The 24,300-nt window shown below is 58.3% G+C and overlaps 3 protein-coding genes and 1 long non-coding RNA gene across 11 annotated transcripts; 2 read left to right on the top strand and 2 right to left on the bottom strand.

Annotated features, from left to right (window-relative positions):
- The first annotated feature begins 48 nt into the window (after window positions 1-48).
- Window positions 49-3,575, top strand: LOC116453020 (somatomedin-B and thrombospondin type-1 domain-containing protein-like). 4 transcript variants are annotated; one of them, XR_004243652.1, is made up of 6 exons: window positions 49-562; window positions 1,310-1,492; window positions 1,596-1,701; window positions 2,156-2,286; window positions 2,668-2,788; window positions 2,882-3,575. XR_004243652.1 is itself a non-coding variant. In XM_032128021.1 (6 exons), the coding sequence occupies exons 1-5, from the start codon at window positions 355-357 to the stop codon at window positions 2,771-2,773; spliced, it is 777 nt and encodes a 258-aa protein (XP_031983912.1). In that variant the 5' UTR covers window positions 49-354; the 3' UTR covers window positions 2,774-2,788; window positions 3,103-3,575. The 4 variants fall into 4 exon arrangements, 3 of the variants coding, with proteins under 3 accessions (XP_031983912.1, XP_031983911.1, XP_031983913.1); XM_032128021.1 differs by having other exon boundaries at window positions 2,113-2,286; window positions 3,103-3,575; XM_032128020.1 differs by having other exon boundaries at window positions 2,113-2,286.
- Window positions 3,576-3,577: 2 nt separating this feature from the next.
- LOC116453017 (thyroid adenoma-associated protein homolog) lies at window positions 3,578-16,958 on the bottom strand. Of its 2 annotated transcripts, XM_032128011.1 has the most exons (31): window positions 16,838-16,958; window positions 16,128-16,305; window positions 15,864-15,950; window positions 15,555-15,582; window positions 15,085-15,233; window positions 14,783-14,905; window positions 14,438-14,558; window positions 14,041-14,195; window positions 13,463-13,547; window positions 13,022-13,158; window positions 12,542-12,739; window positions 11,461-12,157; window positions 11,221-11,373; window positions 11,020-11,129; window positions 10,727-10,887; window positions 10,318-10,484; window positions 9,854-10,039; window positions 9,237-9,388; window positions 8,733-8,876; window positions 8,343-8,447; window positions 7,950-8,150; window positions 7,529-7,679; window positions 7,180-7,414; window positions 6,798-7,037; window positions 6,452-6,677; window positions 6,125-6,331; window positions 5,710-5,948; window positions 5,327-5,503; window positions 4,615-4,881; window positions 4,317-4,522; window positions 3,578-4,204 (listed from the first exon to the last, which is right to left on the bottom strand). In XM_032128011.1, exons 1-31 carry the CDS (start codon window positions 16,939-16,941, stop codon window positions 3,912-3,914), a joined length of 5,682 nt encoding a protein of 1,893 aa, XP_031983902.1. In that variant the 5' UTR covers window positions 16,942-16,958; the 3' UTR covers window positions 3,578-3,911. The 2 variants fall into 2 exon arrangements, with proteins under 2 accessions (XP_031983902.1, XP_031983903.1); XM_032128012.1 differs by lacking the exons at window positions 15,085-15,233; window positions 15,555-15,582; window positions 15,864-15,950; window positions 16,128-16,305; window positions 16,838-16,958 and having other exon boundaries at window positions 7,950-8,216; window positions 14,661-14,952.
- Window positions 16,959-17,012: 54 nt separating this feature from the next.
- Window positions 17,013-23,877, top strand: GSC2 (goosecoid homeobox 2). Of its 4 annotated transcripts, none has more exons than XM_032128025.1 (5): window positions 17,013-17,206; window positions 18,480-18,573; window positions 21,453-21,784; window positions 22,639-22,886; window positions 23,404-23,877. In XM_032128025.1, the coding sequence occupies exons 3-5, from the start codon at window positions 21,475-21,477 to the stop codon at window positions 23,506-23,508; spliced, it is 663 nt and encodes a 220-aa protein (XP_031983916.1). In that variant the 5' UTR covers window positions 17,013-17,206; window positions 18,480-18,573; window positions 21,453-21,474; the 3' UTR covers window positions 23,509-23,877. The 4 variants fall into 4 exon arrangements, with proteins under 4 accessions (XP_031983916.1, XP_031983914.1, XP_031983915.1 ...); XM_032128023.1 differs by having other exon boundaries at window positions 18,262-18,573; XM_032128024.1 differs by having other exon boundaries at window positions 18,262-18,573; window positions 21,386-21,784.
- LOC116453024 lies at window positions 21,586-23,408 on the bottom strand. The gene is made up of 3 exons (XR_004243654.1): window positions 22,954-23,408; window positions 22,605-22,865; window positions 21,586-21,669 (listed from the first exon to the last, which is right to left on the bottom strand). It is a non-coding gene; the product is annotated as an uncharacterized LOC116453024 (long non-coding RNA).
- Window positions 23,878-24,300: the final 423 nt, after the last annotated feature.

Below are 24,300 nucleotides of genomic sequence, written 5' to 3'. Positions count from 1 at the left end.
GGTGGGGGACGGGGCTGCCCATCATGCCGAGATGGTGCTCCTGGGGGAGCATCAGCTCCAGCCCAGTACTGCCCATTCGCAGATGCTCCCTGGCAGGGTTCTGTTGTCTCATGCACAGTGCTTTGTTAATAATCCTGGTTAATTGTATGAAGTCCTTGCCCTGCCGTGGAGCCAAGGGACGGCGAGGGGCGGTGGAGCAGAAGGGAACGGGCTTTGTCCCCCCGCCCAGCCCGGGGGCGGTGCGGCACGGCCGGAGCTCCCAGCGCGGCCACCGGCACAGCCCTCGCTGCTCATCCGGAGTTCGCTGGTGCGGGGCAGAGCCATCGTCCCGCGGGGCTCGCAGGCTCCGCTGCCATGCAGGGCCCGCTGCTCTGGGCGGTTTGGCTGCTGGCCACCGGCTGCCTGGTGGGTGCCACGGGCAGCTGCCGGCACCGCTGCTGCCCCGGCAGGAACAACGCCTGCTGGGCCCCCGGCACCCGCCGGGCTCTCTGCTACTGCGACTCGTACTGCCAGAGGACGGGGGACTGCTGCCAGGACTACCTCGCCATGTGCCGCCGTGCCGGTGAGTGGCCGAGGGGATGGCACTGGCCGGACCGCGGCTGGGGACACCAGCCTGGGCTGCTGTGCTCGGTGGCGAGTGTTTGCTGTTACCTGTTAGCCCCGTACTTTGAGTGGTTAGAGGATGTGTCTGGGGATGCCGGCTGGGCTGGATTTGTAGCAATGTCCCATTTGTCCCCTTTTTTCCATGCTGAATGTCTGGCTGGCCCCAGTACAATGAGAGAGCCCGCAGGGGCGGCCTCGGGTCTGCAGCTGATGGTAGCGCTGTCACCGCAAGCCTGAGCGGTCAGCGTGGGACCCAGCAGGACAAGCCCCGGTGTCGCCTCTGCTACTGGCACAGGCAGTGACCGGGGCACAGGGACCGGGGAACCGGGGGCTGCAATGAAGGTGCCAAACCAGGGCTCGTGGACTTGGGGAGTGCAGAACCAGCCTGCCCTGGGGACCCAAATCTGGGCAGGCAGGCGCCGGCCACGGCCCCCTGGACAATTGCCGCAGTCAGCCCTTCCTAATCTCCGGGGAGATTAGCCGGGTCCAGATCAGCGCGATGCACACAAGGATAAAGCCCTGCGCAAGCAGCTCACAATGCCCCTGCACTGGCAGGGGTCAGGGAAGAGGGGCTGCTGGGGTCACTCTGGCCCTTGTCCTTCCTCCCCTCTCCCCCTCCCCTGTGCCGCATCTCCCCTGCTCTGCTCTTTCCGTTGTTCATGACACTGAAAGTCTTTTTTTTTTCCCTCTCCTCCATCCCTGACAGCAGTGGGCTGTGCTGTGGGGCCCTGGGGGCCGTGGAGCGGGTGCAGCTCCCCGTGCGGGGTTGGCAGCAGGGCCCGCAGCCGCCAGGTCACTGTCCCGCCCCGGCACGGAGGGGATCCCTGTCCCGACCTCAAGCAGCGCCGCGGCTGCCTGGGGCAGCACCCGACCTGCGGGACGGCCAAAGGTAACGTGGGCTGCCTGCTGCCCTCCTGCGTGGTCGTCCCCATGTGCTGCCGTCCCCGTTGCCCGTCCTGGGGTGTCTTTAATCATCCCCGTGCCCCTCACAGCTGCTCTTCTGCCAGAGGTAGCCAAGATACTGCCCAGCTCCTTCAGCCAGGACTTGAGAGATCCCTGGCAAAGAGCTGGGCTGCTGCTGCCGGAGGAGCCCTCTGGGTATGTGTGGAGTTGGGGCCCCTCTGTAGCCCCCCTCCCCAAAGCTGGGACCCCTCTGCACCCCCCTTGCATTCATGACCCCTTTGCAACCCCCAGATCCCGGTCCTTTTTCCTTCCTCCCACCATTACTCTCCTCCCTGCCCCAGACCATGACCCTGTTGCACCCCCATACAAAACCACGGCCCTTTGCATGCCCCTATAAGCATTATCCTTCCCACCCTCCAAACCATGATCCCTCTGCACCCCCTCAGAGCCATTACTCTTCTCACCTCACCAGCCAAGGCCCCTCTGCCACCTCCCAAACCCACATCCCTCTTATACCCCAATCCATAAAAAAACCACCACAACCTCTGTCCTACCTTCCGACCACCATTTTCCCTCTTTTCTCCCCACATTTTCCCCGCTCCCCAGCTCCCCCCTCCCCAGCTACTGCGGCTATTTCCGCCTGACGCAGGTGGGGCCCCCGTGCCGTGGGCAAGCCTGGAGCCGCCGCCTGCACCGGGACAAGCAGGTGTGTGTGGAATGCTGGGGGAATCTGTCCCAGCGCCGTCCCCACTGCACTGGACACGGGCTGCAAGGAGCCAGGTAAGTGCTAATTTGTGGCATCCCCACCATGGGATCTCTCCTGAGGAACATCTGTCCCTGCCTCTAAGGCATTTTCTGCTTATATTCTAATTATAATATTAGTATGCAAAGCTATAATTATGTTAAAATATGCCACAATATTATAGTATACCATCATATTATTAAATAAATCAATAGTATGTCCTATAAACCAATATTATAATATAAAAATAAACATATTTAAATAGAATATCTCTGTTGGAAGGGACATACAATGATCATCTAGTCTGACTGCCATTATTATATATATTATATAAACCCATATATAAAACTGTATTTAATTTTTAAAAAATTATATTTATCAATGGCACACCACAGTTCTCACTGATTTTTCCCTTCCAGGACATTTTGGGTGGCTGCTTCTGTGGTAGGGTGCCAGGGCTCGTGGGTGCAGGAGGGCCTGCAGGAGGGCTGTGTCTGCTCCCCACCAGCTCTCATCTTCGTGTAGGATCCCCCTGGGAAGGTGAGCTGAGCCTCCCCATGGCACCACTCCTTGCTGGGGAGGTGGGGAATGGAATAAAAATGTGGTCTCTTTCATAACTTCACCCTTCTGCAGGTTTGCTGCTCACCCTTGGAGCCAGCTCCCTCTGTTGTCCATTAAATATTTTGTTGAAGAATGGAAAAACCCTTCTTATAAAGATTAAAAATAAGGGAATTGCTGAAGTGTGGTGATTAATGGTAGAACAACAGCACAATGAGGTTAAGTCTGGGTGAGAAGATGATGCAGTGGTGACGTGTGTGATGATGTCACGCTCAGCCATGACATCACACTTTCAGGGAGCTGCGGCCGGCAAGACACGTGAGGATGGAGGCAGCGTCCTTCCTCTTGTCTGAACTCATTCACTGCAGTACCAGGTGAGCCTTGCAGGGCGGTTCAGCTGCCTGCTGGTCTTTGCAGAGAGAAATTAAACAGACACCCAAAGTCTGCACGTGGGCAATGGTGCCGGTGGTCCAGTTCCAGCCATGGGGCTCAGCAGCCCCCGCTGGAAGGAATGAGGCTGGGCTGGGTGTGCTGCTGCCCTTCCCCACTCCTCACCCAGCACGACATGACCTTGCTGATGGGGTCCCTACTCCAGCTTTGGGTTGTGGTACCACAGCCCGGGGTGGGAGCGTGTGCCATGCCAGGGCTGGATCTTGCTCCACTGCAGCCAGTGGCTGTTGCCTGTTTGCTGCCCCAGGACGTGTTTGGCGCCTGCAGCCCACTCGCACACCACCCTTCTGGGCAGGCAAATTAAAAGGCTTCAACACTGGCAATGTTCTTGGCCTCTTTATTTGGGATAAAAGCCCAGGTCAGCCAAGGACCAAAGTGCTGGTTAAAAAAACAGGTGGTGGGAGTTGAGCATGAGGGGGTGTGAGAGCTCTGGGGCACAGGTCTCCTGCCAGCCAGAAGTGAGGACAAGGAAGCCATGGACATGGGCCAAGGCAATACTGCACTGGAGCCCTCAACTGGAGAGTTAGAAACAAAAGTGAGTGTGTCTCACACTGTGAGTGGGGTCCCCCTGAGTTACACCACCAAACCTGCAGGCCTGGCTGCTGGTCAGAGCGAGCATCCAGCAAATGGAGGGATACAGCTGCGGGATTTCGTGTCACACTTCTGCATGCCTGGAGCTGTCAGTCTCCGTGGGTGGTCCCAGCTCTCCTGGTGCATTGTCCTGATTTGGCACAGGGGCCAGCCCGTGCTGCACCAGCAGCCCCTGTACCAGCTGCAGCTCCTGCTCCAACTCCTGGGTGCCATAGCCCAGCCCTGGCATGGCCATGGCACCTTCCCCCAGCACCTGCAGCACCTGTGCCATCAGCCGGGCTCTCACCAGCAGCACGGCCAGGGCTGTGTGGAGTTTGGCACAGCCCAGCGCCTTCATCCCCCAGTGGACAGCGGTCCCTGTGGAGAGAGGGGGTGAAGGAGCTGTGAGTGTGGCAGGGTCCCCCTGGGCAGAGCTGGCCTGGGGCACAAGGACACTTTGCTTGTCCCAGGGACTCCACGCTCACCATACCTTGGCTCCAGCAGTGTTTACAGTACTGCAGGTCCCTCAGCACACTGGGGCCTGTGGCCTCCAGCCAGTGCAGAGCTGAGGCATGGAGGGGACTGCCAGCAGGAGCCTTCTCCAGGAGCTGCACAAGGACAGGGAGCAGCTGCTGTGCCAGGACAGCGGGCTCCGCAAAAACATTGGGTTCATCCTCCTTGTACAGGCTGGCAGCTCTGGGGGGAAAGCCAAGGTGTGAGTGAAGCCAAGGGCTGGTCCCGTGGTACCCCACACTCCCTCATGCCAGTCCACAGGTCCAGCAACTCACTTGTTAGCCTCCAGCTCCTCCACAACGCTCCTGAGATCTAAGATGGGGATGTGCTGAAGTAGTGAGTTGAAGGTCTCAGGGTGCTCCCCAAACTCTCCCAGAAGGAGCTGCAGGAGGCTCTGGAGCCCCACATTGTCCTGCACAAAGATGCAGCCATCTCGGAGAGGCTCCCCTGGGCTCTGCCGCAGGAGGCTGGCGAAACCTGAGGCCTCATGCCGGACCTCCCGCTCCTCATCTTGCAGAAGCTGAATGGCCATGTTTATCAGCCTGAGGGAAGGGAAGAGAAGGGAAGGGAAGCATACTGCACGCCCCAGAGCATCCCAGCCTGCTTGGAGAGGAGGGAAGGATGGGACTTCAGAGGAATCCTTCTCTGAGGGACTTTTCTCCTGGAACGTGAAAGACACAGCCACCACCCAAAATCTTGGAGCTTGGGAGGGTAGGGGCTGTGCTGAGGATTGAAGGACCCAGCAATGCCATCTGCTGCTCATAAGAGACTGGCTGCTTGTATTAAAATGCCACCCACATAATTTTTTGTAGACTGTGAGCTCTTGAGTGCCAGTGATTTTTGAATGAGTGGGGTTTTCTTCAATACCCTTGAGTTTTTGCAGGGGACACTAACCTCCAGCAGGCTGGGGCTGGGGCTGCAGGGAGCAGTGCTGCTGGAAACTGGCTGCAAGCACAGCCACCCCCAGGGAGGGGCTCAGTGACCTACCGCAGAGCCACAGGGACGAGCGAGGGACAGGACAGGGATCGCCGCACCACGCCAGCCCCCGCCATCTGCAGGGAGCGGGCGGCTGCCAGCCGCAGCACCTCGGACCAAGTGGACCGGCTGCACTCCTCCAGCGCCGCACACCAGCGCTCCACCAGCGCGCCGTCCTCGTCCCCAAACCTGCCAGAGGCCAGGGAAGGAGAGGGAATTCAAGCACACCTTTCTGCTCCATCCAGGGGACCAAAAGCCACCGGCTGCCCTGAGATTGCAGGAGTCAGGCGCAATGCTGTGATTCATGGGAGAGAAGTCATGGCTGTTTCTAGCATGGACTAAGGATGAATCTGCTGGAAGAGTTGGGCAGCTCCCTGGCAGCAGCAGGGACCTACCGGTGGGCGAGCAGCAGGCTGGCAGCACACAGTGCCTGGAAGAGGAGATCAGGCCCAGGACACTCAGCCTCCACCACGTGCAGCAGCATCTCCAGGCAGGATGCTGAGGAGCCCTGAAGCTTACTGGAAGCTTCCTGGGACCATGATGAGGGATCTCTGTAAAGATGCAGCAAAGCCTCAAGGTACAATCTCAGGAACTCTTTGTCCCTTCTCTCTTGCAGCACTGACCGCAAGCTCTCCTAGTTGACAATGGGAAAGAAGGTACATGTTAGTGGTTAGTGGTCCCAGCACTGCAGGACTGGTACACCCTCAGCCTGGGGAGCACCAAGCTTCTCAGCAATGGGATCTCAGGGGTCCCATCTGCGTGGTGCATTGGGGCCCCCTGCTTTACTTGGTGACTTTTGTGCTGTCATACCAGCAATGTCAGCCCAAGAGCACTCTCCACCTCCTTGCACGTTCCTCCCTCCCCAGCGATCACCCAGCTCAGGATGGCAAGCTGGATGTCGGGGTTGGGCTGCTGTAGAAGTGAGCAGACAGCAGCAATCCGCTCGCTGTCTGCCAGCCGGGCTGCCTCACTGCACATGAAGTGAGCCATGGTTTGGTGGAGGGTGGCTGAACCCACCTGCAGGAAAAAACCAAGATTCCCCTTCCAGTGCTCAGCCTGGAGCGATGAATCCCCCTGTCCCTGCCCAGGCTCACTGCCAGTCAGGCGTGGCCATGATTCCCTGGCAGGAAGCGGTACCTGTGGCTCGGTGCAGCCTGACCTTCCCCCCTGCAGGAGGCTGCCCAGCTCAGCACTGATGGTGTCATGGATGTACTGGGTGAAGCCAGGGCTGAAGGATGTGGGCAGGAGGGTGAGGACCTGGAGGAAGGCGGCACGGACGAGGGGACAGCGCTGGGCAGGGGTGAGCAGCCATCCCCGCGCCTCCAGCTGCAGAGCCACGGGGCACAGCGCCTTGGCTGACAGCCTGCACGGAGACACAGCCTTACCATGGGGCACAGCGCCAGGCTGGGCACCCTTCTGTGGCCAAAAGGCTGCATTTGGCACAGAGTGACCCCAGCTGGGGAGACAGCAGGGCAGCACTCACCCCCCGGTGCCCGTGGCAGAGGCCAGCAGCGCCCGCATCTGCAGCAGGTGCCCGTGGACAGCGTTGTGCGAGCGGGTCTGTCCGGGTGCTGCAGGGAGCTGCTGGGCCAGCTGCAGGAGGAGCCCGTGGCGCTGGGGTGGGGGCACAGCGGGCACCAGAGCCTTGGCAGCCATTGCTCGTACGGCGTAGATGGGGCTCTCCGCCAGCCCCAGCAGTGGCCCCAGGAAGGGAGCAGAGGGGCTGTGGAGCAAAAAAGGCACCACGTGGTGATGTTCTGGCTGGAGTAAAATCTCGCAGGAGCCGGGGCCAGCCTTGGCACCATGGGAGTCCTTCCCACTGCAGAAGCCCTTGGCTGAGGCACAGCATCCACACTGCCCCTTACCTGCTGGGACTGTCAGCACCAGGCTGCAGCTGGGCCAGGAGGGTGAGGATGGCGTGGAGTGCAGGGTGCAGGCGAGGCCCCCCCGATGTGGGTGCTGTGGCCACTCTGAGCTCTCCGAGCAGCGCAGCGCCCAACTTTGGATGCTGCCCGAGGAAGGCATGCAGGCTCAGACCCTCTGATGGGCAGCCATCCCTGTGGCTCCATGGCTGTCCCAGCAGCCGGGACGTGAGGGCACCTGCAGGGACAGAGGAGGCAGCGTCAGGTCCCACCCAACCCTGCCAACCCTCTGCGCTTCGCCCCAGACAAGCTCGAACCCTGAGCGCTGTGGGATCTCTCTGTCAGTACTCACTGAAGAGCTGGATGGCCGCGTTCCTCATGGCCCAGCACGGCGAGCCCAGGCCCCGCAGCGCCAGGGCCATCATGGGTGTGGCATGGCACAGCACGGCCCCGCCCAGCCCCGCCCCGCGGACCAGCGTCTGCAGCACGTGGAGGGCACACACCTGGGGAGAGCACACGGCGCTCAGCGGCACCATGCCGGGAGGGGGCTCATGCTACCATGTGAGGGGAAGAGCGTGGGAAAAGACAGGAGATCCAAGAGGCCGTCAGCTCCCAGGCTGCCGGGCTGGACAGCATGACCAGGGCTCTGGGTTTTTGCTCATCTGAGTTCTTACGGTCTCACGCTGGGTACCTGGCACAGCTCCCTTCAGGGGACCCAGCACATATTACCCTCTTCCCAAAGGGGCTCCAGCAGCCAGGAGTGCCACACTCACCTGTGGGAGGTCGAGGGTCTGGTCCCAGTCCTGTGGCAGTGCCGTGGTGGCCAAGGTCAGCAGTGTCTGGATGCAGCGGGTCAGCAGCGGCCGTGCCTGCGCCGGGGCCTCCCCGCTGACGACGCAGAGGAAGAGCATGGGGAAGCCGGCAGCACGGCGCGTGACCGAGCTGCTCCGGGGCCCGCTCAGCGCCTCCAAGCCCTGACAGAGGAACAAAACCCACCCGAGCTGTGGCCGGACACCTGTCACCTGGAACCTGCAGCTGCCCTGCAAGGAGGGCACCAGCACCTCAGCTGCCAGGAGGGTGCTTGCCCCAGGGAGAGGGGACACTGAGAAACGACCCTAGTGTTCCCTGGGGCACACGGGAAACAAGGGGCACAATGAGTACTGTACCTGCTCCAGCACAGCCCGTGGGATGGCCTGCAGCTCCGGATCCGGGTGGTTCAGCAGAGCAGCACAGAATTTGGTGAAGCCCATGCTGCAGCCCTCCACTGCTCCCTGGGGCAGAGCAGGGTCAGGCCCCCACACCCCAAAGGCTGCACCCACCAGCCCCCCCATGGCCCCAGGAAACTCTTTGCAAAGGGGAAGAGCAAGTGAGAAGACATAATGGTGTGGGGATGTGATGAGGTCTGGCACTGGGATCCCAACCAAGGTGCTTCCAGCCATCCCCACGTCCTGCCCCAGAGCAGACCCTGCCCCACTGCACTCTCCCTCCCTCCACCCCAGTATGCCAGGGCTGGGACAGGGCTGGAGGGATGGGTAAGGGCTCAGATACGCTCTTACCCAGTGCCGGCACCGCAGCAGGATTTCCTGGAACACCCTGGTGGCCATCTGCAGGGTGGGGAGCAGCAGGAGGGGCCCCAGTTCAGCAGGCAGTGCTGGGGATAGCAGCAGCTCGGCCAGGCCCCCCAGGAGCAGCCCAATCTCCTGGGAAGAAGAGGAAGGTCAGCAAGACTGGCAGGGAGGAGGAGAACCTGGGATGGATAGCAGCAGGGCTGCAAGCCAGGCAGCCTGGCTCTGCCACAGCAGGGCACTGTCAGTGTCTGGGAAGAAGCATAAGGGCAGGCAGGGAGGGGGCTGCTTTTGGGGAGGCTGGTGGTTTCATCCTTCCTGGAATGGGGTGAGGACATGTGTGAGAGCACTGAGATAAGGACAGAAATTCTCCCGTGTTCATCCCCAGTGTGGATGAATGCCACAGAGGGAGGTGAAGCAGCAGCTGGGGTGGGCTGGACGATGGGTGCCATGCTGGGCTGCCCCTCTCCCAATGCCATGAAGAGGGGTCCACACCTTCACTGACACCCAGCAGCAAGTCAGGATCAGGCTGTGCTCCTCTGACAGCAGGATTGAGTCCCCCTCCTCTTCCTCTTGCCCCCGGCCCTTCCCCAGCATGATGAGGGAGCCAATGGCATTCCCCATCTCTGCAAAGGATGGGGCAGCAGCTGCAAAAGGAAAAGCCTGGTCTGAGCAGGGTGGTGTAGGGCAGTGGGAGGGGGATGCTGCTGGGGTTTGGGAGGACCTGCAGTCCCCTGTCAGAATGCACACAAATGGCAATGGCTCCTGCCCTGCCACGTGCCCCACTCAGGACTGCAGCTGTACTTTGCCCACTGCTCTTTCCAAGCCATTGCTGTAAAGGCTCTGCCAGCCCCTCCTCTCCCAATCGTTTTCATCTGGCAGGTGCCTCACTGCTTCTGGAAGGCTTTTGCCTCTAGTGCTGCTGTTCTCCCATGGAGTTGAGAAAGGGACCCAAAGCCAGGCCCAGCCCCACCACGGTCCCCTGCTGTGGGGAATTCTACGGAATACAAGTGCATTCCCCTTGGGCTGGAGGGCTGCTGGGCCAGGAATGGCTGTGATGGAGTTGTCAGTGGTTCCCAGGGATGGTTCTGCCCCCATGAGGACACACTCACCTTGCTCATCAGCACCAGGGCCCTGCTGGCTCTGCAGAGCACCCAGGAGGAAGGAGGTGATGTCTCTCACTGTGGTCACGAGGCGGGTGAGGAGCTCCTGCCAGCTCGGCACCAACTCTGCAGCCTGCATGGAGACAGCCACGTCCGGCACCTGGAGCAGACACCTGCGCAGGGCTGCGATGGCTCCTGCAGAACACCCACCTCTGCTCGTTGCGGGGTCAGCACAGCCCTGCCTCTCCTGCCTGAGCCCATGGCTGACATGGCTCAGGGGCAGGGGAGTGAACAGGGCCCTGGGTGAGGGGTGTGCAAGGCAGAGGGAGTGGCAAAACAGGGAAACTGAGGCAAGGTTGTAGCACCAGCAACGAGCTGGGCCTGAGTTATGCCATGATTCTGGCCTGCTCCAGTTCCCAGGGAGCTGCTGCAGGAGCTGCTCCCTGCCCTGCCCTGCCCTGCCGGGGCCATACCGTGCATCGGTGCGGTGGCTGCTGCCCGCAGCAGGTCCTGGCACGCCACCTTGTACTGGGCTTGCAGCACGTGGAGAAGGTGCTGGGCGAAGCACAGCCCTCGGCTGGGCAGTGTCAGGGCTGCCTCAGCCTCCAGGGACAGGCTCTTCATGATGCCACTGTCTGACCTGGGGCAACAGGCAGATCCTGCTGTGAGTACCAGGGAATTCCTGCCCATCTTGTGCTATGCGGCGCCTTCCTCCCCTGGTGCAGACTCCTGTACCTCAACCCTCCCCAGCTTCCCACTGCAAGGCTATTGCAAACCCAGACTGGTTGAACACAGACTGGTGAGGCACCAGTGCTGCCAACACGCTCTTGGGGGGTCCTGTGCCACCACAGGGAGAAGTTGGGGGCTGCCAGGAGCTCATACTTCTGCAGGATGGTCTTCATCAGCACAGCTCCAGCTTCAGCCTCCTGCACTCGGGGGCTGCCCAGGGTGTCCTGGGCCAGCTGAAAGAGAGCCAGGGCAATGGGCTCGGGGAATGTGGCAGGGAAGTAGCGGACAAGCAGCTCTGAGGCCAAGTCTCTAATCTGCCAGGACAGAGAAGACATGGGGGAAAGTGGGACATAGGAAAATGGGAAGCATGGTGGGTTTCCCCTCTGAGCCTGCTTGAGGCCAAGGCAGGCATCTTTATGACCTCCCCTTGGTTTTAGGAGGCTCACCTCGTTAGTGCTGTCCTGCAGGCAGCTCAGCAGCACCAACAAATTGGGCTGGGAGAAGAAGTCCCAGCAGCCGCTCTGCCTGGCGTAGCTCAGCAGTGTGGCCATGGTCCCTGTGACGGGGACACGGGGCAGTGGGATGGGATTGGCTGGGAGTATCCCCACAGCTGAGGGTGATACTCCAGGCAGCTTGCCTGTACTCACGTGGGGGCTGGCCTTTCTTCCTGTCGGGGCTCCAGGTGTCTGTGCAGGTCTCCAAAACAGCGACCAGGAGGAGCAGAGCCGTCTTCTTCCTCTGGTAGTTGGAGCCTGGGCTGAGTGAGGCGATGCTGAGCTGCAGCAGCCATTCCACAAAACCTGTGGGCAGAAAGCACAGCAGCGAGGGATGCTGGGCACATGTCAGTCTCCCAGGGCTGTGGTGGAGGTGTTGGGTGGCCGCCTCACCTACTGCCTGGGCGAGCTGCCCAGCTCCCTCGCCCTGCCCGGTGCCTCGCGGTGCCTTCCCCCGCAGCTGGGCCAGCGAGCTGTCCCGCAGCCGGACCAGCGCCTTCCTCATCGCTGCCTGCAGCAGCTGCCGGAACGAGGAGGAGTCGCAGTTGAGGTTGAGGGGCAGGAACTCCTGCAGCAGCCGCACCTCGGTGCCCGAGAGGGGCTGGTTGGTGTTGGGGCTGCAGCAGAGCAGACTCAGCGCTGCCAGCCGAACGCCCTCCTCGCGGGTGCCCAGGCAGCGGGAGAGCCGCTGCAGCGCCTCATCCCCCAGCGGCAGGGCCCCTGCCATGCTCTTCTGTGCCTTCAGCAGTGACACCCAAGCCCGGAGTGACGTCGTGTCCTCGCCACCAAACTGGGCAGCCAGCGGTGCCTGGGTGGCCGGGAGCTGCCGCAGGGTCCAGGCCAGGAGGTGGTTGGCAGCGTTGCTCTGCAGGATGGGCAGGGGGGAGCGGAGGGCCTGGGAGAGCAGGGGGAGCCAGCACAGTGCCCACTGCTCCGCCAAGGCCACCTCTGTGCCCCGCTGCCCATCCCGCCACTCACTGCACTGCTGCCGCACCAGGACCTTGTAGACCTCGGCCGCAGCAGGACACAGGTGGTTGGTGGAGAGGCAGCTCAGGAGGTGCTGTGGCAGGTCCGGGTAGGCGTCCAGCACCTGGGAGAAAGGCAAGTGACCCTCATCTCCCTGTTAGGCTGAAAGCTGCATTTGGGGGAAGGACAGATGGGTACAGGCCACACTGCAGGCACCCCTGGCACTGAGTATCTCTGGTACCTCAACCTGCTTTTGGCCAGCTTTTGGTGGGCACTGACAGGCAAAGTTTCCCTTCCCACTGGCACTCCCCAGGGATGAACTGCTGTAGCTCACTACTCCAGGGATGCTATCCCCCTGGGTGATGCTAAAACAGCCCCTCTGGGTGGGAAGGCTGCCTGCCCACACAGCTGAGCTGGGTAGAAGGTGACAGGCAGTGGACAGAGGCTGTGCCACCTCAGCAGCAGAGCCAGCTGAGACCAAGATTCCCCATACCCCTGCCTTCCCTACCTGCTGGCTGCCCATGTAGGGGACGATGGCACACAGGGGCACGTATCTTGCTTTAATCTGCCACGGCATTGAAATCACCCTCTGCAGCATCTGTTGGTAGAGGGGTGTCTCCTGGTCCTGGAAGTGCTGGCACTCAAGGTGGTAGATCTCCAGGAGCAATCGGAAGGAGCTGTGGATGAACTCAGACACCCCCTCCACCTGTGGGAGATAGCAAACGGGGCTTAGGGTGGGCTCCCTCTCATGTCTTCTTGTCCCATGGCAGGTAAAGCACTGGGACGTGGCCCTTTAGAGCCTGTGTGTGACAAATGCCATGACCTCAGCAGTGTGGCTGCCCCTGCCCTGGCAGCTGCAGGCAAGGGAGCATGTTTAGCTGATGGAGCTGAAACAGGCAGGGGTGTGCTATGGGCTGGGGACAGCAGCCAAGGCAGGTGAAGCTGTTCCTGGATGCCACATTATGGCCCTTTGGCATCGTGTCCTTACCGGGGTCTCTGCATTGTTCCACAGCAGCTGGGTCACCTCCTGGAGGAGCTCACTGTCCTGGGCCAGGATGCGGGTCCCCGTCAGGTGCCAGAGATTAGCCAGGCCCTCCCGCAGGCGCTGCAGCCACAGTGCGCAGGCTGCCAAAACAGAGCGTTCTGCTGCAGCCCTCGCCCCAGACTTGCCTACAGCAGAGCCAGCACAGGCTGCGGGCTTAGGGACCCTGTGTGCAGGGGAAGCAGTTCCCCCATCAGGTACACAAGACCCCAAAAGGGTTAGTGTCCATTGGGCTGGAGCAGAAATTAACAGCAGTTTCCAAACCAGCTACCAAGACCCAGAAAAGCACCTTCCCTGGGAGAAGATGAAGCACACAGGGGCTCCGTGCATCATGAGCACAGTGAACCTTTCAAACCTCCCCACCATGGCAGGGTCACCATCTCCTACCTTGGAAGCAGTAGTAGTGGCAGTTGTTCTGCTCCCTGGTCAGGGCACACACAGCAGGAAAGACCACGTCCAGCAGCAGGCAGGCCTGCAGGAGCACAGCAGCTCAGGGAGCGGGCAGGCATGGGATTTCCAGGGTGAGAAAACCCTGCCATGAGACAGGCAAGGAGAGTGCTGCCTGGTTCTCCTGCTCTTACAGAGCTCACCTCTGCTCCCTGCCTGGAAGTCCTCAGCTCGTGAGGACTTGGGAGAGGCTAGAAGTGGGCAGAGCTGAGGCTGTGCCCTGAACAGGCAGCCCTGGGTTCATGCTCTGGGAGCACAGGGTGAAGACTGCTTTGCTTGTGTAGGGGCTCTTGGCACCACTTTGTTTCCCAGGCCCCCAGGAGAGAGAAATCCCTGCTTGGGTGTCTTTGGAAAAAGCAGGCTCCTGGCTAACTGTGCTCAGCAGGATGCACGGAGCTGCTGGTGTGGAGGGGTGCAGCCTGACTTCATCCCCCAAGGATCCGCAGGCACCACGGGTGGCTGCCGGCCCTCTCCAAGGGCTCCCTCAAGCCCTGTCTGCTAGGTTTGAGTTCTCCTACCTTGTGGGGGAAGCCCTCCAGCTGGCAGCTGAGGATGTCCATCTTGCAGCACGTCAGCAAACCTCTGGTGAGCACCAGCTTCTCCAGCCCATCTGGTTCCAGGACAGGGGGCACTTCCACCACAAGCTCCCCAAACTTCAGCTCCCCAGTGCCTGCTGGGAAATGGCTGCACTGGACGGAAGGAAGGTGGCAAACCCAAATGCTGCTCTGGGAGCAACTGCCATGGCTCATTCCAGAGCGTCCATGGGAGGTGGCCGGAGACAGCTGGAGATCCCAGACCCCAAGAGACAGACACAGCAGCCAAGTCCAGCTTGGCACCAGCCTCTGTCCCCTCACACCCAAACACACCTGTCACCCTTTGCCAGAGGCCGTCCCCAGCTCAGGATGGAGCACGCACCTTGGCTGGGGAGCTGGAACAGGGTCAGCACAGCACTGGCCCCATGCTGGGGCTGGGGGGCCGTGTTCACCAACATGCTCAGGGCTGTGCCCGCCAGCAGCCTCGTGTCCTTGTTCAGGGCCTGGACTCGCAGGGAGGCAAATGCACAACTCAAAACACCACTTAAACCTCAACCCCATTTAACTGCCCCTGCAAGCAGCTACATGGGGTCTCTCAGACATACCAGACACTGGGCTGTCTCTGCAGGCTTGGCTTGGGGAGGGGAACGGGGAAAGCACCTGGGAAGGACAGCACTGCTCTGCTCCATGGGACAGGCAGCTCCATCCCTCCAAGGGCTGTACGCACCTTCCCCCAAACCACCGCCAGCAGCAGTCCCAAGAGGCTCTGCAGGGTCTCACTCTTCCCTGACGTGCACCACACCAGGGGGGCTACATCCTTTGGCAGGGCCTGGAAGACCTGGAGGCAGGCCTGGAAGAGCAGGAAGTGCCACAGGGATGATCAGTATTTCTCACCTCTGAAAAAGCAGCAATGCCCCAGGAACGGCCATTCAAAGCAGCTTGATGCGTTACATCCCTCTGGGCATTGCTGCCAGTGCCCGGCCAGTCCTTGCAGGTACTGATTCCCCTGCTCCCCAGGCTGGCTCTTACCTTGATGACCAGGTAGCCCCACGTGCTGCCAGGTGCGGGCTGGCCCTGCAGCACCCAGCGCAGGGTGGTGGCCAGGCGCTGCAGCAGCGGGGCCAGGTTCTGCCGCCAGTGCTGCCGGCCCAGGCTGCTCTCCTCCAGGAACATGGACACTGCAGGCAAAGGGACAGCATCAGCCCCCAGCCCTCCTGCAGCCAGCCCTGATCCCGGTTCAGCCAAGGGCTGCGCTGTTGGTACGTGAGGTAAGAATGGAGCTGCGATGCAGGGGATGCTTTGGCTTGTCTGGTTTCCAGCTGTGGGTGGGCAGAGCACTGGATGCTGCTGGGACCTCTGTAGAGATTACACGGATCTGGCTGACCCCCGCTACCCCTCCCATGAGCACAAAGGACCCAGTTTGGGTTGGCAAGAAGTGTCCTGTGCACTGGTGGTGTGGGCTGGGAGAAGACCCTGGAAGGGACGGACCAGAGACTGACCTGACTGAAGGTCCCCAGGAGACAGCACCTGCAGGGACAGAAGGATAGTTCGTCCTGTGTGACAACATGCTGGGGTTCAGTGCCTTCGGCAGGAGGGTTCTGCCAGTGCCAGAAGCTGCCCCAGAGATGAGCAAAGGGCTGCTGTGATAGGCAGCCACGTGTTGCCAGCTGCAGCCAAGGGCAAGTCCCCAGAATGGTGGGAAGTGAAGTGGACTGGAAGCAGCCCAAACCAACAGGTCCCTGTCACACATGGTCTCCAGGCAAGTCCCCCTGAAAGCCAGTGCCACTGCACAGCTGGGGTTCTCTCACCTCTCCCTGTGGTGCCAGGCTGGCCAGCAGCCTGTCTACCTCCTGGGCCAACAGGGCTTCCTTCCCCACTGCCAGCTGGGTCACCATCTGCCAAGAGACACCCCAAGTCAGCTGCTCTGCCCAGACCCCTGGGAGACACCAGCTGCCAAGTGCTACTGGGAGAGCCTGCAGCACCTCTGGGCCCCTTTGCTGGTAAGGATGCCGGAAAGCTCCAGAGCTGTCCCAGGAGTGGACAAAGCCAGCCCAGCTGATTGCCTTACAGACCTGTTCCAGTTTCTGGAAGGAGCTGGAGCTGCTGGTTGCCTCCATCTGGAAAGCCAGGACACAGCGGAGCAGGGGTCGTGCCTCTGCCTCACCCAGCGCCTGCAGACCCTCGCTCAGCACCCGCGTCAGCTGGAGAGCTTCCTCCAGGTGCTTCTCTTTGCATCTCTTGGCAGTACTCCTGGAACAGGACAAGGATGGGGGTGAGGACACCCTGGCTCGGTGAAGTTTGTAGTGGGGGAATACCCCAGCTCAGAGGGATCTGGGATTGGGGTGCCCCATCTTGATTTGGATAGGGGTAGGGGTGCTCCAGCTTGGTAGATGTTAGGGTTGGAGCGCCCCAGCTTGCGGTTCTCCTCTCTTCTGACTGCACTCAGCATTGCACTGGAGCGAGGAAGGAGGGACGGTGGCGGGGGAGAGCTACACGAAATCCTCAAAGCTCAGCACATGCAAAGCCCTGGGAGGGGCAGAAGGGCTCGAAAATCCTGAAAACTGCAGCCCTGCTGCTGCTGAGCGGGCAGGAAGGGAATGGGGGGCACGTGAGCGTGGCTCGAACCCCTTGCTGGGTATCGATCTTCTCACACCCCCTCCCTTGTTCCCCTCCTCCCGACCCGCGCCCGGGGGATGCCCGGGCGCTGCACACCGCGGCTTTCCCGATGCACTCGCACCCGGGGGGACACCGGGAGCTCCCTCCCAGGGGCCCGCGCTCTTACCCCGCGAAGTGCCGCAGGCAGCGCAGGCAGGAGAGCACGGTGGCGGCGAGGCCCCGTGTGCCGTAGAAGGCGGCGCAGGCCCGCGCCTCCCGCTCGGCGCCCATGGCGGCCGCACCACAGAGCCGGGCCCGCTGCGGCGCTCGGCGGCGCCCCCTGGCGCTGCCCCGGCCCAGCACCGCCCGCAGCGCCGAGCGGGAGCCGCCATCCCTCCTTCAGCCCCGGCCGGGAGCCGCCGGCTGCCGGGCAGGGTTAGAAACCATCACCGGCCCAAGCTGTTCCCGTAGCCGGTGAAAAGCCAGATAGCCCAGAACTTCCGAAAAACGAGTGCTGCCTGCCGAGCACAGGGGGATTTGGACAGCACGAGGCGGTGTAAGATCTCTGAAATGCCAACTGGAATGCTTCGGGGTGAAGCTTTGTAGCGGGTTGGGTTTGTAGCCAGGCAGAAGCACCAACCCGCTACAAAATGGTGGAGAATGCGGGCAATTGGTGAGAGCTGTGAGATAAAGATTAATTAGGAGGAATACTGGGCAAACCAAGTATTAAGTCATAAGTTAAGTAGCATGATAGTGAGAAACTTATATTGTAATTGTACTGAACTGTCTAGGGGTGGAATATGGTAGAAGTTGAATGTAATTTTGATAATAATTCCGAGCCGCTCTGGCTGCCCACAGCCCTGCTGGGGGGGGGTCATCCTGGAGCCGTGGCTCGGCCCGGCCTGGCCCAAGCAGGGCCTGGGCCGGCCCCACTGGGCCCCGCTCGGCCCCGCAGCCACCTGTGCCAGCGCCGGGAACGAGAGAGAGCTTGGGGGTTTGTCTGTTCTTAAGTGTGTATCACAGAGGCGGTCACAACTTTAAGTGGCTTAAAGAATTGTCCATATTCAAACTGGCCACTGATAGGTTCTATCAGGTCCCAGAGGAAGCTGTAAGCACCCCTTAGCAAGGACATCCCTTCCGGGGCTATGCTTGCTAACCTATAACAAGCTGTTGTCTGGTTCCATCGTGGTTCATTGCGTGGTACCCTGCAGCCCTCCCGCATGGACAGCATCTCTGATAGCCAGCATCACTATTGTAGTAGTATCACTAATAACGCTAGTACCCAGTGGAGAGATTCCACTCTTCCCATGGGATGAAATGGCCTTTGGGGAGAGACAGATTTATTGTAATTATCATCAAATTAAAATGATTTTATTAGAGTTCTTTTTGCTAGTTGGCACTGGGTTGAACAACTTTATTAGGCACAATTTTAAGATCATCTTTAAAGCTCCCTTTCAAGCCAAACTACTCCATGATTTTACGGTTTCTGGTTTTTTATGAAACATAGTTTTAACACCTGACTAACACATCCCACTGAATTTCAGCTACACAGAAAATGCTTCTTGTTTTTGATCTTGAAGGATTGTTTTTACCCTGGGTTGTTTCTTGCAGCGGCACTGGAGCGACTGAAGGGCATCGGCTGCTTGGAGGAGTCATGGCATGGGCAGCCCAGGAAAACACATCTGGGGTGAACCAGTGGCTGCACTGGGCGGCCAGGAGGACACTGAGATGTGGATCCAGGGGTGAACACTTCCCTTGAGGACGGAAAGCCCCCAGCCTGTAGTTTTTGGCAACATTTGTCAACAGCCTCTATCTCTGTTCTGCTTTAGAAATCAGCCTGGAAGCCCAAATCCAGCCAGGGGACCAGGTTTGCCCTGACTGCTGTCAGTATCAATGAGTGAAACAGCCTAGGAATTGTTCCAGGTAAGGCAGAGGAGTGCAGGAGGATGGTTACATCCCTCAGACATGATCCTCCATTCCCCGAGCATCACAGCCACCCCACGCAAGTGATAGGGAGTGGGGACAAGCACTGCCAAACCAGAGCTCCCACAGGTGCCAGCACACAGGCAAGGGCAAGGCAGAGGAGGGTGCCGCCACATTGTAGGGTTCCCTGTGTTCCTGTTCCTGTTCTTGTGCTGCCTGCAGAAGGGAGGGGCAGAGGAGGGAAAGGGGGATTTTTTCTTGTTTCACCATAGGAAGGATTTTCAAACCCTATAAATTCACTTTTGACAAGTGAACAACTAAAGCAGATTAACCTTTTTGCTAATCCTCTATAATGGCTTTGGAATCTCCTTAACCAATAAGAAAATGATAAGAGCCTGTTTCTTTTCTTTTTATCTATATCTATATTGTCCTCTCTTGTCTGCATGTTTTTTCTTTCTTGTTTTATTTTCCTTTCCTTTTCTAATATGAAATAGCCCAGCGATCCTATCTCCCAGAGTCTCAGTAAACAGAACATCAGAAATCCCTTTCCTTTATTCCTCTCTGGTAACAGGGTGCAGAGAAGTGTCTGCTGATTGGGATTTGATTACCAGCAGCTATCAAAAGTCTCTTTGTACGATCTGGCTCCTAAATCCCATAATTCTTTGATAAAAGAAGTATTACCAGTCCATTTTCTGAAGTGAAAGGTACGAGAGGAATGAAAGAAAGCAATCAGCAGAGATCCTAATAGGCTAAGTGCATGTGTGGTGGGAAGGTGGGGCTGGGACAGGATGCCCAGGGAAAGGTGTCCTTTGTTAAGGATGGGGAAGGAGAATTAATCCGCTTCAGGCATATGGTTATTACAGCCAAGAACAGAACTGGTCAGATCCTGCACTTGCCCATGGCACATCCCAGCTCACCGGCCCTCTGGGCCCTCTGGACCAGCACAGTGTAGGGAGCAGAACCTGGGCCCACATCCACCTCTTGTGTCAGCCTTTGCGTACATGCATAAAGGCTGGGATCAGTTTTCAGTGATCTCTGGAATTAGGGCATCCCCAGTGCCTCTCTGGAACACTGACACCTTGGCAGGGCAGCAGTGAACAGGTCCAGACTGAGCAGCTACAAAGGTGTCTTCGTCTCAGACCTGCAGCAAACAGGTAAAGATTCGCAGAGCTCAGTTATGATCCATGTTACACCATTGGAACAGCTGAAGGAGAGGTGAATAAAGGGATGGGAGGAAAAACAGTGGTTTGGCTTTAAGTGAGTCACAAGTAGTACAGCTATGAGGCACCTCTTCCCAGCACTGAGGGACCCACAGGGGAGGAAGGGCAGGCAGCGAGCAGGGATGAGGATGGAAGAAGGGGGCTGAGAGGGGGCTCTCCTGGGGACTGGCTCTAAGTTTTGCAGGATGCTGGAGGCATTGCTGGTCCAGCATGAGGACCTTTGGCGTGCACTGGTTTCACAGCACCCACCTGTGTGCCTCCTTGGTGTACCATGAGTGGGACTGGTATCTTCCTCTCCTGCAGGGAAACACCAGGTGTGAGAGTGTTCCCCACGTGAGCTCCTGAGGCCTTGCTACTCACCTTGGCTTAAACTGCACTGAGGGCAAGACAACCTGGGTTTAAACTTTGCTAAGCAACCTGATCTCAACCACACCTTCTCTATTTTATTCTCAGCTACTCATTTCAGTTAAAAACACAGGATCCAAGATGTTCTCTCTCCTTCTGTGGATCACAGCTGCCAGGCCTTGCTGTTAGCCCTTGGGACTGTCAGAGACAGGCTTCCCTTCCTGTCCTGAATCTTGGCCATAGCCTCACCCCAGTTTCTCTGGCTGGGCAGGAGTTGGGAATTGAACCGGCTTTGGGAAAGCCTGGCATTGGCACTGAGTCCACACTCCTGCCTGGATGGCTGTGGGACCTCACTGAGAGCACATGGAGGCAGCAGCAGCAACAATCCTCCCCCTCCCTTCCCCACACAGAGCACGGCTCAGCTGCACAGGAGGTGGTTACATGCCACTAAGCTACGGTACAGAGCTGCTGCAAGCAGCCAGTAATCTAATTTATTAAGGGCTTTGAATCCTTACAAAGAATATGTTGGATACATGCAAAGCATCTGCATTATTCCAGTGATTAGGGCAGCAGAGATGGGGGAAAGGGGAAGGAGGAAAAATACAATTTCTCTGCTTTCAGCAGAAAATAAATCAACTTTCACAGAGAGTTCTGGCAAAGCCAAAGGCTGTGCTGTCATTAAAAATGATTTTTTATTAAGCTGAACTCTCTCTTCTCTCATGTTGTATGATATGACAGCTCTCTTTTGATGGGAAAGCTTTCATTTGGCCAGAGAAAGGGATAATTTGCTTCTTTTAAGGAGTTAATCCTCTGGTCCATTTCCGGGCTGGGAACAGCTATCCTCCCCCTTCCTTGGATCGGAGGCTGCAGCACAATGGAGATCATAACCACCTCAAATCTACACTCGAGATGGAGAAATCAGATTTCCTTCTCCAGTCATTTTTGTGGGATTAGCTAAATCTTAGATCCACACTAACCCTTCACAAAGCTGCCAAGATTAGTTAGAATTTATTTTATTCGCAGGGGGGTTTACGGTTTTCTTTCCAAAGGGATTATATCTCTCTCTATATATATTTAGAGTGGCTTCAGTCATAAAGCAGCTAGGTCAGAAGGAGGAAAAGTGTGTGTGTATAAAATAAAAACTCAGCTGCAAGAATGACAGTCACTTGAAACGCCAAGACAAAGCAGCGGTTCTGGATGGCTTTGCCAGTCCATTTTAAAAGCCACAGAAGCTGTCCTTTCCCTAGCAAAACCCCACTACGGAGCCAGTGCACGGAGAGCAAAGCTCCTCAGTTGGGCTGCCTGTTTCCCCAGCCACTGCTGCTGCTGGCACAGGATGTCTTCAGAGCCAGGGGCAGATGCTGACGCCAGCAGGAGAGGCCTGAAGAAGCCACGTCCGTTCAGCATCGAGGACATCCTCTCCAGCCCCGTGGAGAAGAGCCCCCGGGTCTTGGTGCCACTGTGCCTACGGAGCATCTTGGACTGCACACCCAAGCAGCTGTGTGAGCTGGAGACCATCCCAGCCAGCTCCCTGCAGGAGGAGGAGGAGGAGGAAGAGGAGGAAGAGCTGGAAGGGACAGGCTGCAACTGCTGCTGCTGTTCTCACACGAGCGGCCGTTCACTGCAGGACCTGCCGGGGTGGCTGGGTGAGTGTTTTGCTGGGTGAGTGTTTTGCTGGGTGAGTGTTTTGCTGGGTGAGTGTTTGGGTTTGATTCAGGTGTGGGGCTTGCAGAGGGGCTGGTGCCAGTGCTGTGGGCAGGGGAAAACCTGGGTGTTAAGTGACAATATGACATCTGGTCACGGTGGTCTTGGGCCCCAGGCCCAGCAAACCGAGCTCTTTTCTCAGCAGGGCTCCTAAGAGTGGGCAATTTCACCTGCAAGTGCTATCAGGGTCTGAAAAGCAAAGGGTGCTAATTCTTACTGGATATTACTGGTTTAGTGTGAAACTCTTGAGAGAATGATGCTTTAGGGGTGCAAGTTCTCTGTGGAGCATGGGGCCTCATGGCCATGCTGCCCATGTGCAGAGCTGTGCCTGTGCTTCCTGACAGCACTAGCCCTGGGGAACCTCACTTTTCCTTTAAGGAAAAAAGTTTTGGCAACGTCTAGCAAAATTACTGTGGAAAAAAGAAAGTAGCAAACCCTTAAAAATGCAGTTCAAGAGCGTCCTGAAAGTTCAGAATTCCCTTGGGTCAGAAGTGAAACACAGATCTTTGTTGGGCTGTGAGTTTGCACCTATTTTCTGGAGCTGGCCATAGTGCAACTGGTAAGTGAACAAAGAAAATCCAACCAGTGCTCCCCTCCTGCACCCTTCTCCCAGAGTCATGCCCTAAACTCTTCTCCCACCTGCCCAGTGAACACTCAGCTTGCCACCCACTCCAGGTGACTGGCTGCCTCCTTCCAAACAGTGACAGGGACGCAACTTGTGCCTGAGCTGCCTTGAGCATGACAGGTGTTTCAGCCCCGCACCTCTAACACTGCTGCTGTCCCTGTCCCCTCGCAGATGCCCGGTTCCCCTGGCCCATGCGGCTCTTCCACCCAGCAGTCAGGGTCTGTAAGAGTCCCCAAGAGAAGTCAAGCGAGCTGCAGACCTTCCACCAGATCCAGCGCCGGACACGCCGGCACCGCACCATCTTCACCGAGGACCAGCTGCAGGCCCTGGAGACGCTTTTCCATCAGAACCAGTACCCGGACGTTGTCACCCGCGAGCACCTGGCAAACCGCATTCACCTGAAGGAGGAGAGGGTAGAGGTGAGCTTCTGCCACTTGGTGAGGGGCTGCTTGCCCCCAGGAACACAGACTGGGGCATTCTGCTGACCTTTTTGGGGAGCTGCAGACCCAGGGCCTCATTTTAAAATCCATCCTTGTGCATTTGACAAAACAGAGTTTAAGTTTGGAGAGCAATGGAAGAATATAAACCAGTTCAGCTGGGCTGATTTGTACTGGTATCCAGTCACACAGACTCACACGATCCCTCTCTCCCAGAATCACCTGTCACACACAAACATGCCCAGCTCTGTTCATCCCCTGCACCCAAGTGTGTATTCCTTACCTAAGTGACTTCTGAATTTGTCATGTCCCAACTCCCTTGTGCCCCTCACATGTATCTGAGCAAGACTGCAGTTGAGGGACTGATTAAATTTTGTATCAAGCCTTTATATTACAGTATCTTACAGCTCACACCATACAGGCCAGGAGGGCCACTGCCTGTCCCCCTCCCAGTAACACACAACATGCAAAAGCCCTTTTCTTGTTTTGCACTTTCTAGGTTTGGTTTAAAAACCGTCGGGCGAAGTGGCGGCATCAGAAGAGGGCGACTGCCTCAGCACTGATCCTTCAGGGCCCCAAGCAGCCCCCCAAGGAGAGCTGTTAGTGGTCCCAGGCTGCAGCTCAGCAGAGAACACCAGGAGCACCCACTGCCCATAGCTGACAGGCTCCGGGGGGGGGGTAACCGAGGGGGACTAATGGAGCAAAAGGGAATCTCTGTGGTTCACAGAGGAGGAGGACAGGTAAAAGCAGACATGGCACTTTCACATCCCTCTTCCAAACCTAGTTCACGTGGCAAATAACTCGTCAGGCGTGATGTGCAGGTGACAGAACTGTACTGGTGTTAAATGTGGGTGCTTTAAGAGAAGGGGAGACTCCCCTTTTTGTCTTTGCTCTGTGCACGTAGTATTTGTGCTCGTTTTAGTGATGTAGATTTGCAAAATATCCTGCAAATGAATGTTTCCTGTTTGCAGCACCTCAGTGGCATCTAGAGTTGCTTTTGGGGTTGAACTTGCTGGGCAAGCGATTTGTTTCATAACAAAGAAACGCGGGTTTCTGCCCATAGTCCGGGGCAGAGGTGATGAACCTGTTGTGGTGAGAGGGTCGGCACAGGCAGCGTTCGCCTCAGCCCTGCTGCCAGCCAGTCCCTGTCACAGCGAGCCGTGTCCGTGTTCCTGGCGGGGCCAAAGAGAACCCACGAGCTGGAAAGCAGCGAGATCAATAAAACTGCCCTGTCCCCCCTGCCCGAGCAGCCGGGCGGGGCTCCCGCTCCCCGGGAAGGCCGGGGTGTTTCTGAGGAGGTCTGGAGAGACCGTGGGGGCACTGGGGGGATCCGCCCAGCTCCCATCCCGGCTCCCATCCCGTGTGTATCCCGGTTCCCATCCCGGCACCCATCCCA

This window comes from Corvus moneduloides, chromosome 18 (genome assembly GCF_009650955.1).
Source record: "Corvus moneduloides isolate bCorMon1 chromosome 18, bCorMon1.pri, whole genome shotgun sequence".
Classification (NCBI taxonomy): domain Eukaryota; kingdom Metazoa; phylum Chordata; class Aves; order Passeriformes; family Corvidae; genus Corvus; species Corvus moneduloides.
The sequence above is the reverse complement of the archived record's forward strand: the minus strand, read 5'-3'. Positions and strand labels throughout refer to the sequence as shown.

Bases quoted from the DNA above. Each gene is read 5' to 3' on its own strand.
- GSC2 (XM_032128025.1), top strand. From the start codon at position 21,475: ATGTCTTCAGAGCCAGGGGCAGATGCTGACGCCAGCAGGAGAGGCCTG. The intron at 21,785-22,638 runs GTGAGTGTTTTG...GTCCCCTCGCAG, and splicing joins GGACCTGCCGGGGTGGCTGG to ATGCCCGGTTCCCCTGGCCC. The intron at 22,887-23,403 runs GTGAGCTTCTGC...TGCACTTTCTAG, and splicing joins TGAAGGAGGAGAGGGTAGAG to GTTTGGTTTAAAAACCGTCG.
- LOC116453020 (XM_032128021.1), top strand. From the start codon at position 355: ATGCAGGGCCCGCTGCTCTGGGCGGTTTGGCTGCTGGCCACCGGCTGC. The intron at 1,493-1,595 runs GTAACGTGGGCT...TGCCCCTCACAG, and splicing joins GACCTGCGGGACGGCCAAAG to CTGCTCTTCTGCCAGAGGTA. The intron at 1,702-2,112 runs GTATGTGTGGAG...CCCGCTCCCCAG, and splicing joins CTGCCGGAGGAGCCCTCTGG to CTCCCCCCTCCCCAGCTACT.
- LOC116453017 (XM_032128011.1), bottom strand. From the start codon at position 16,941: ATGGGCGCCGAGCGGGAGGCGCGGGCCTGCGCCGCCTTCTACGGCACA. The intron at 15,234-15,554 runs GTCAGTCTCTGG...CTTTGCCTGCAG, and splicing joins TCCTGGGGACCTTCAGTCAG to TGTCCATGTTCCTGGAGGAG. The intron at 11,130-11,220 runs GTGAGTACAGGC...TCCCCGTCACAG, and splicing joins GAAGAAAGGCCAGCCCCCAC to GGACCATGGCCACACTGCTG.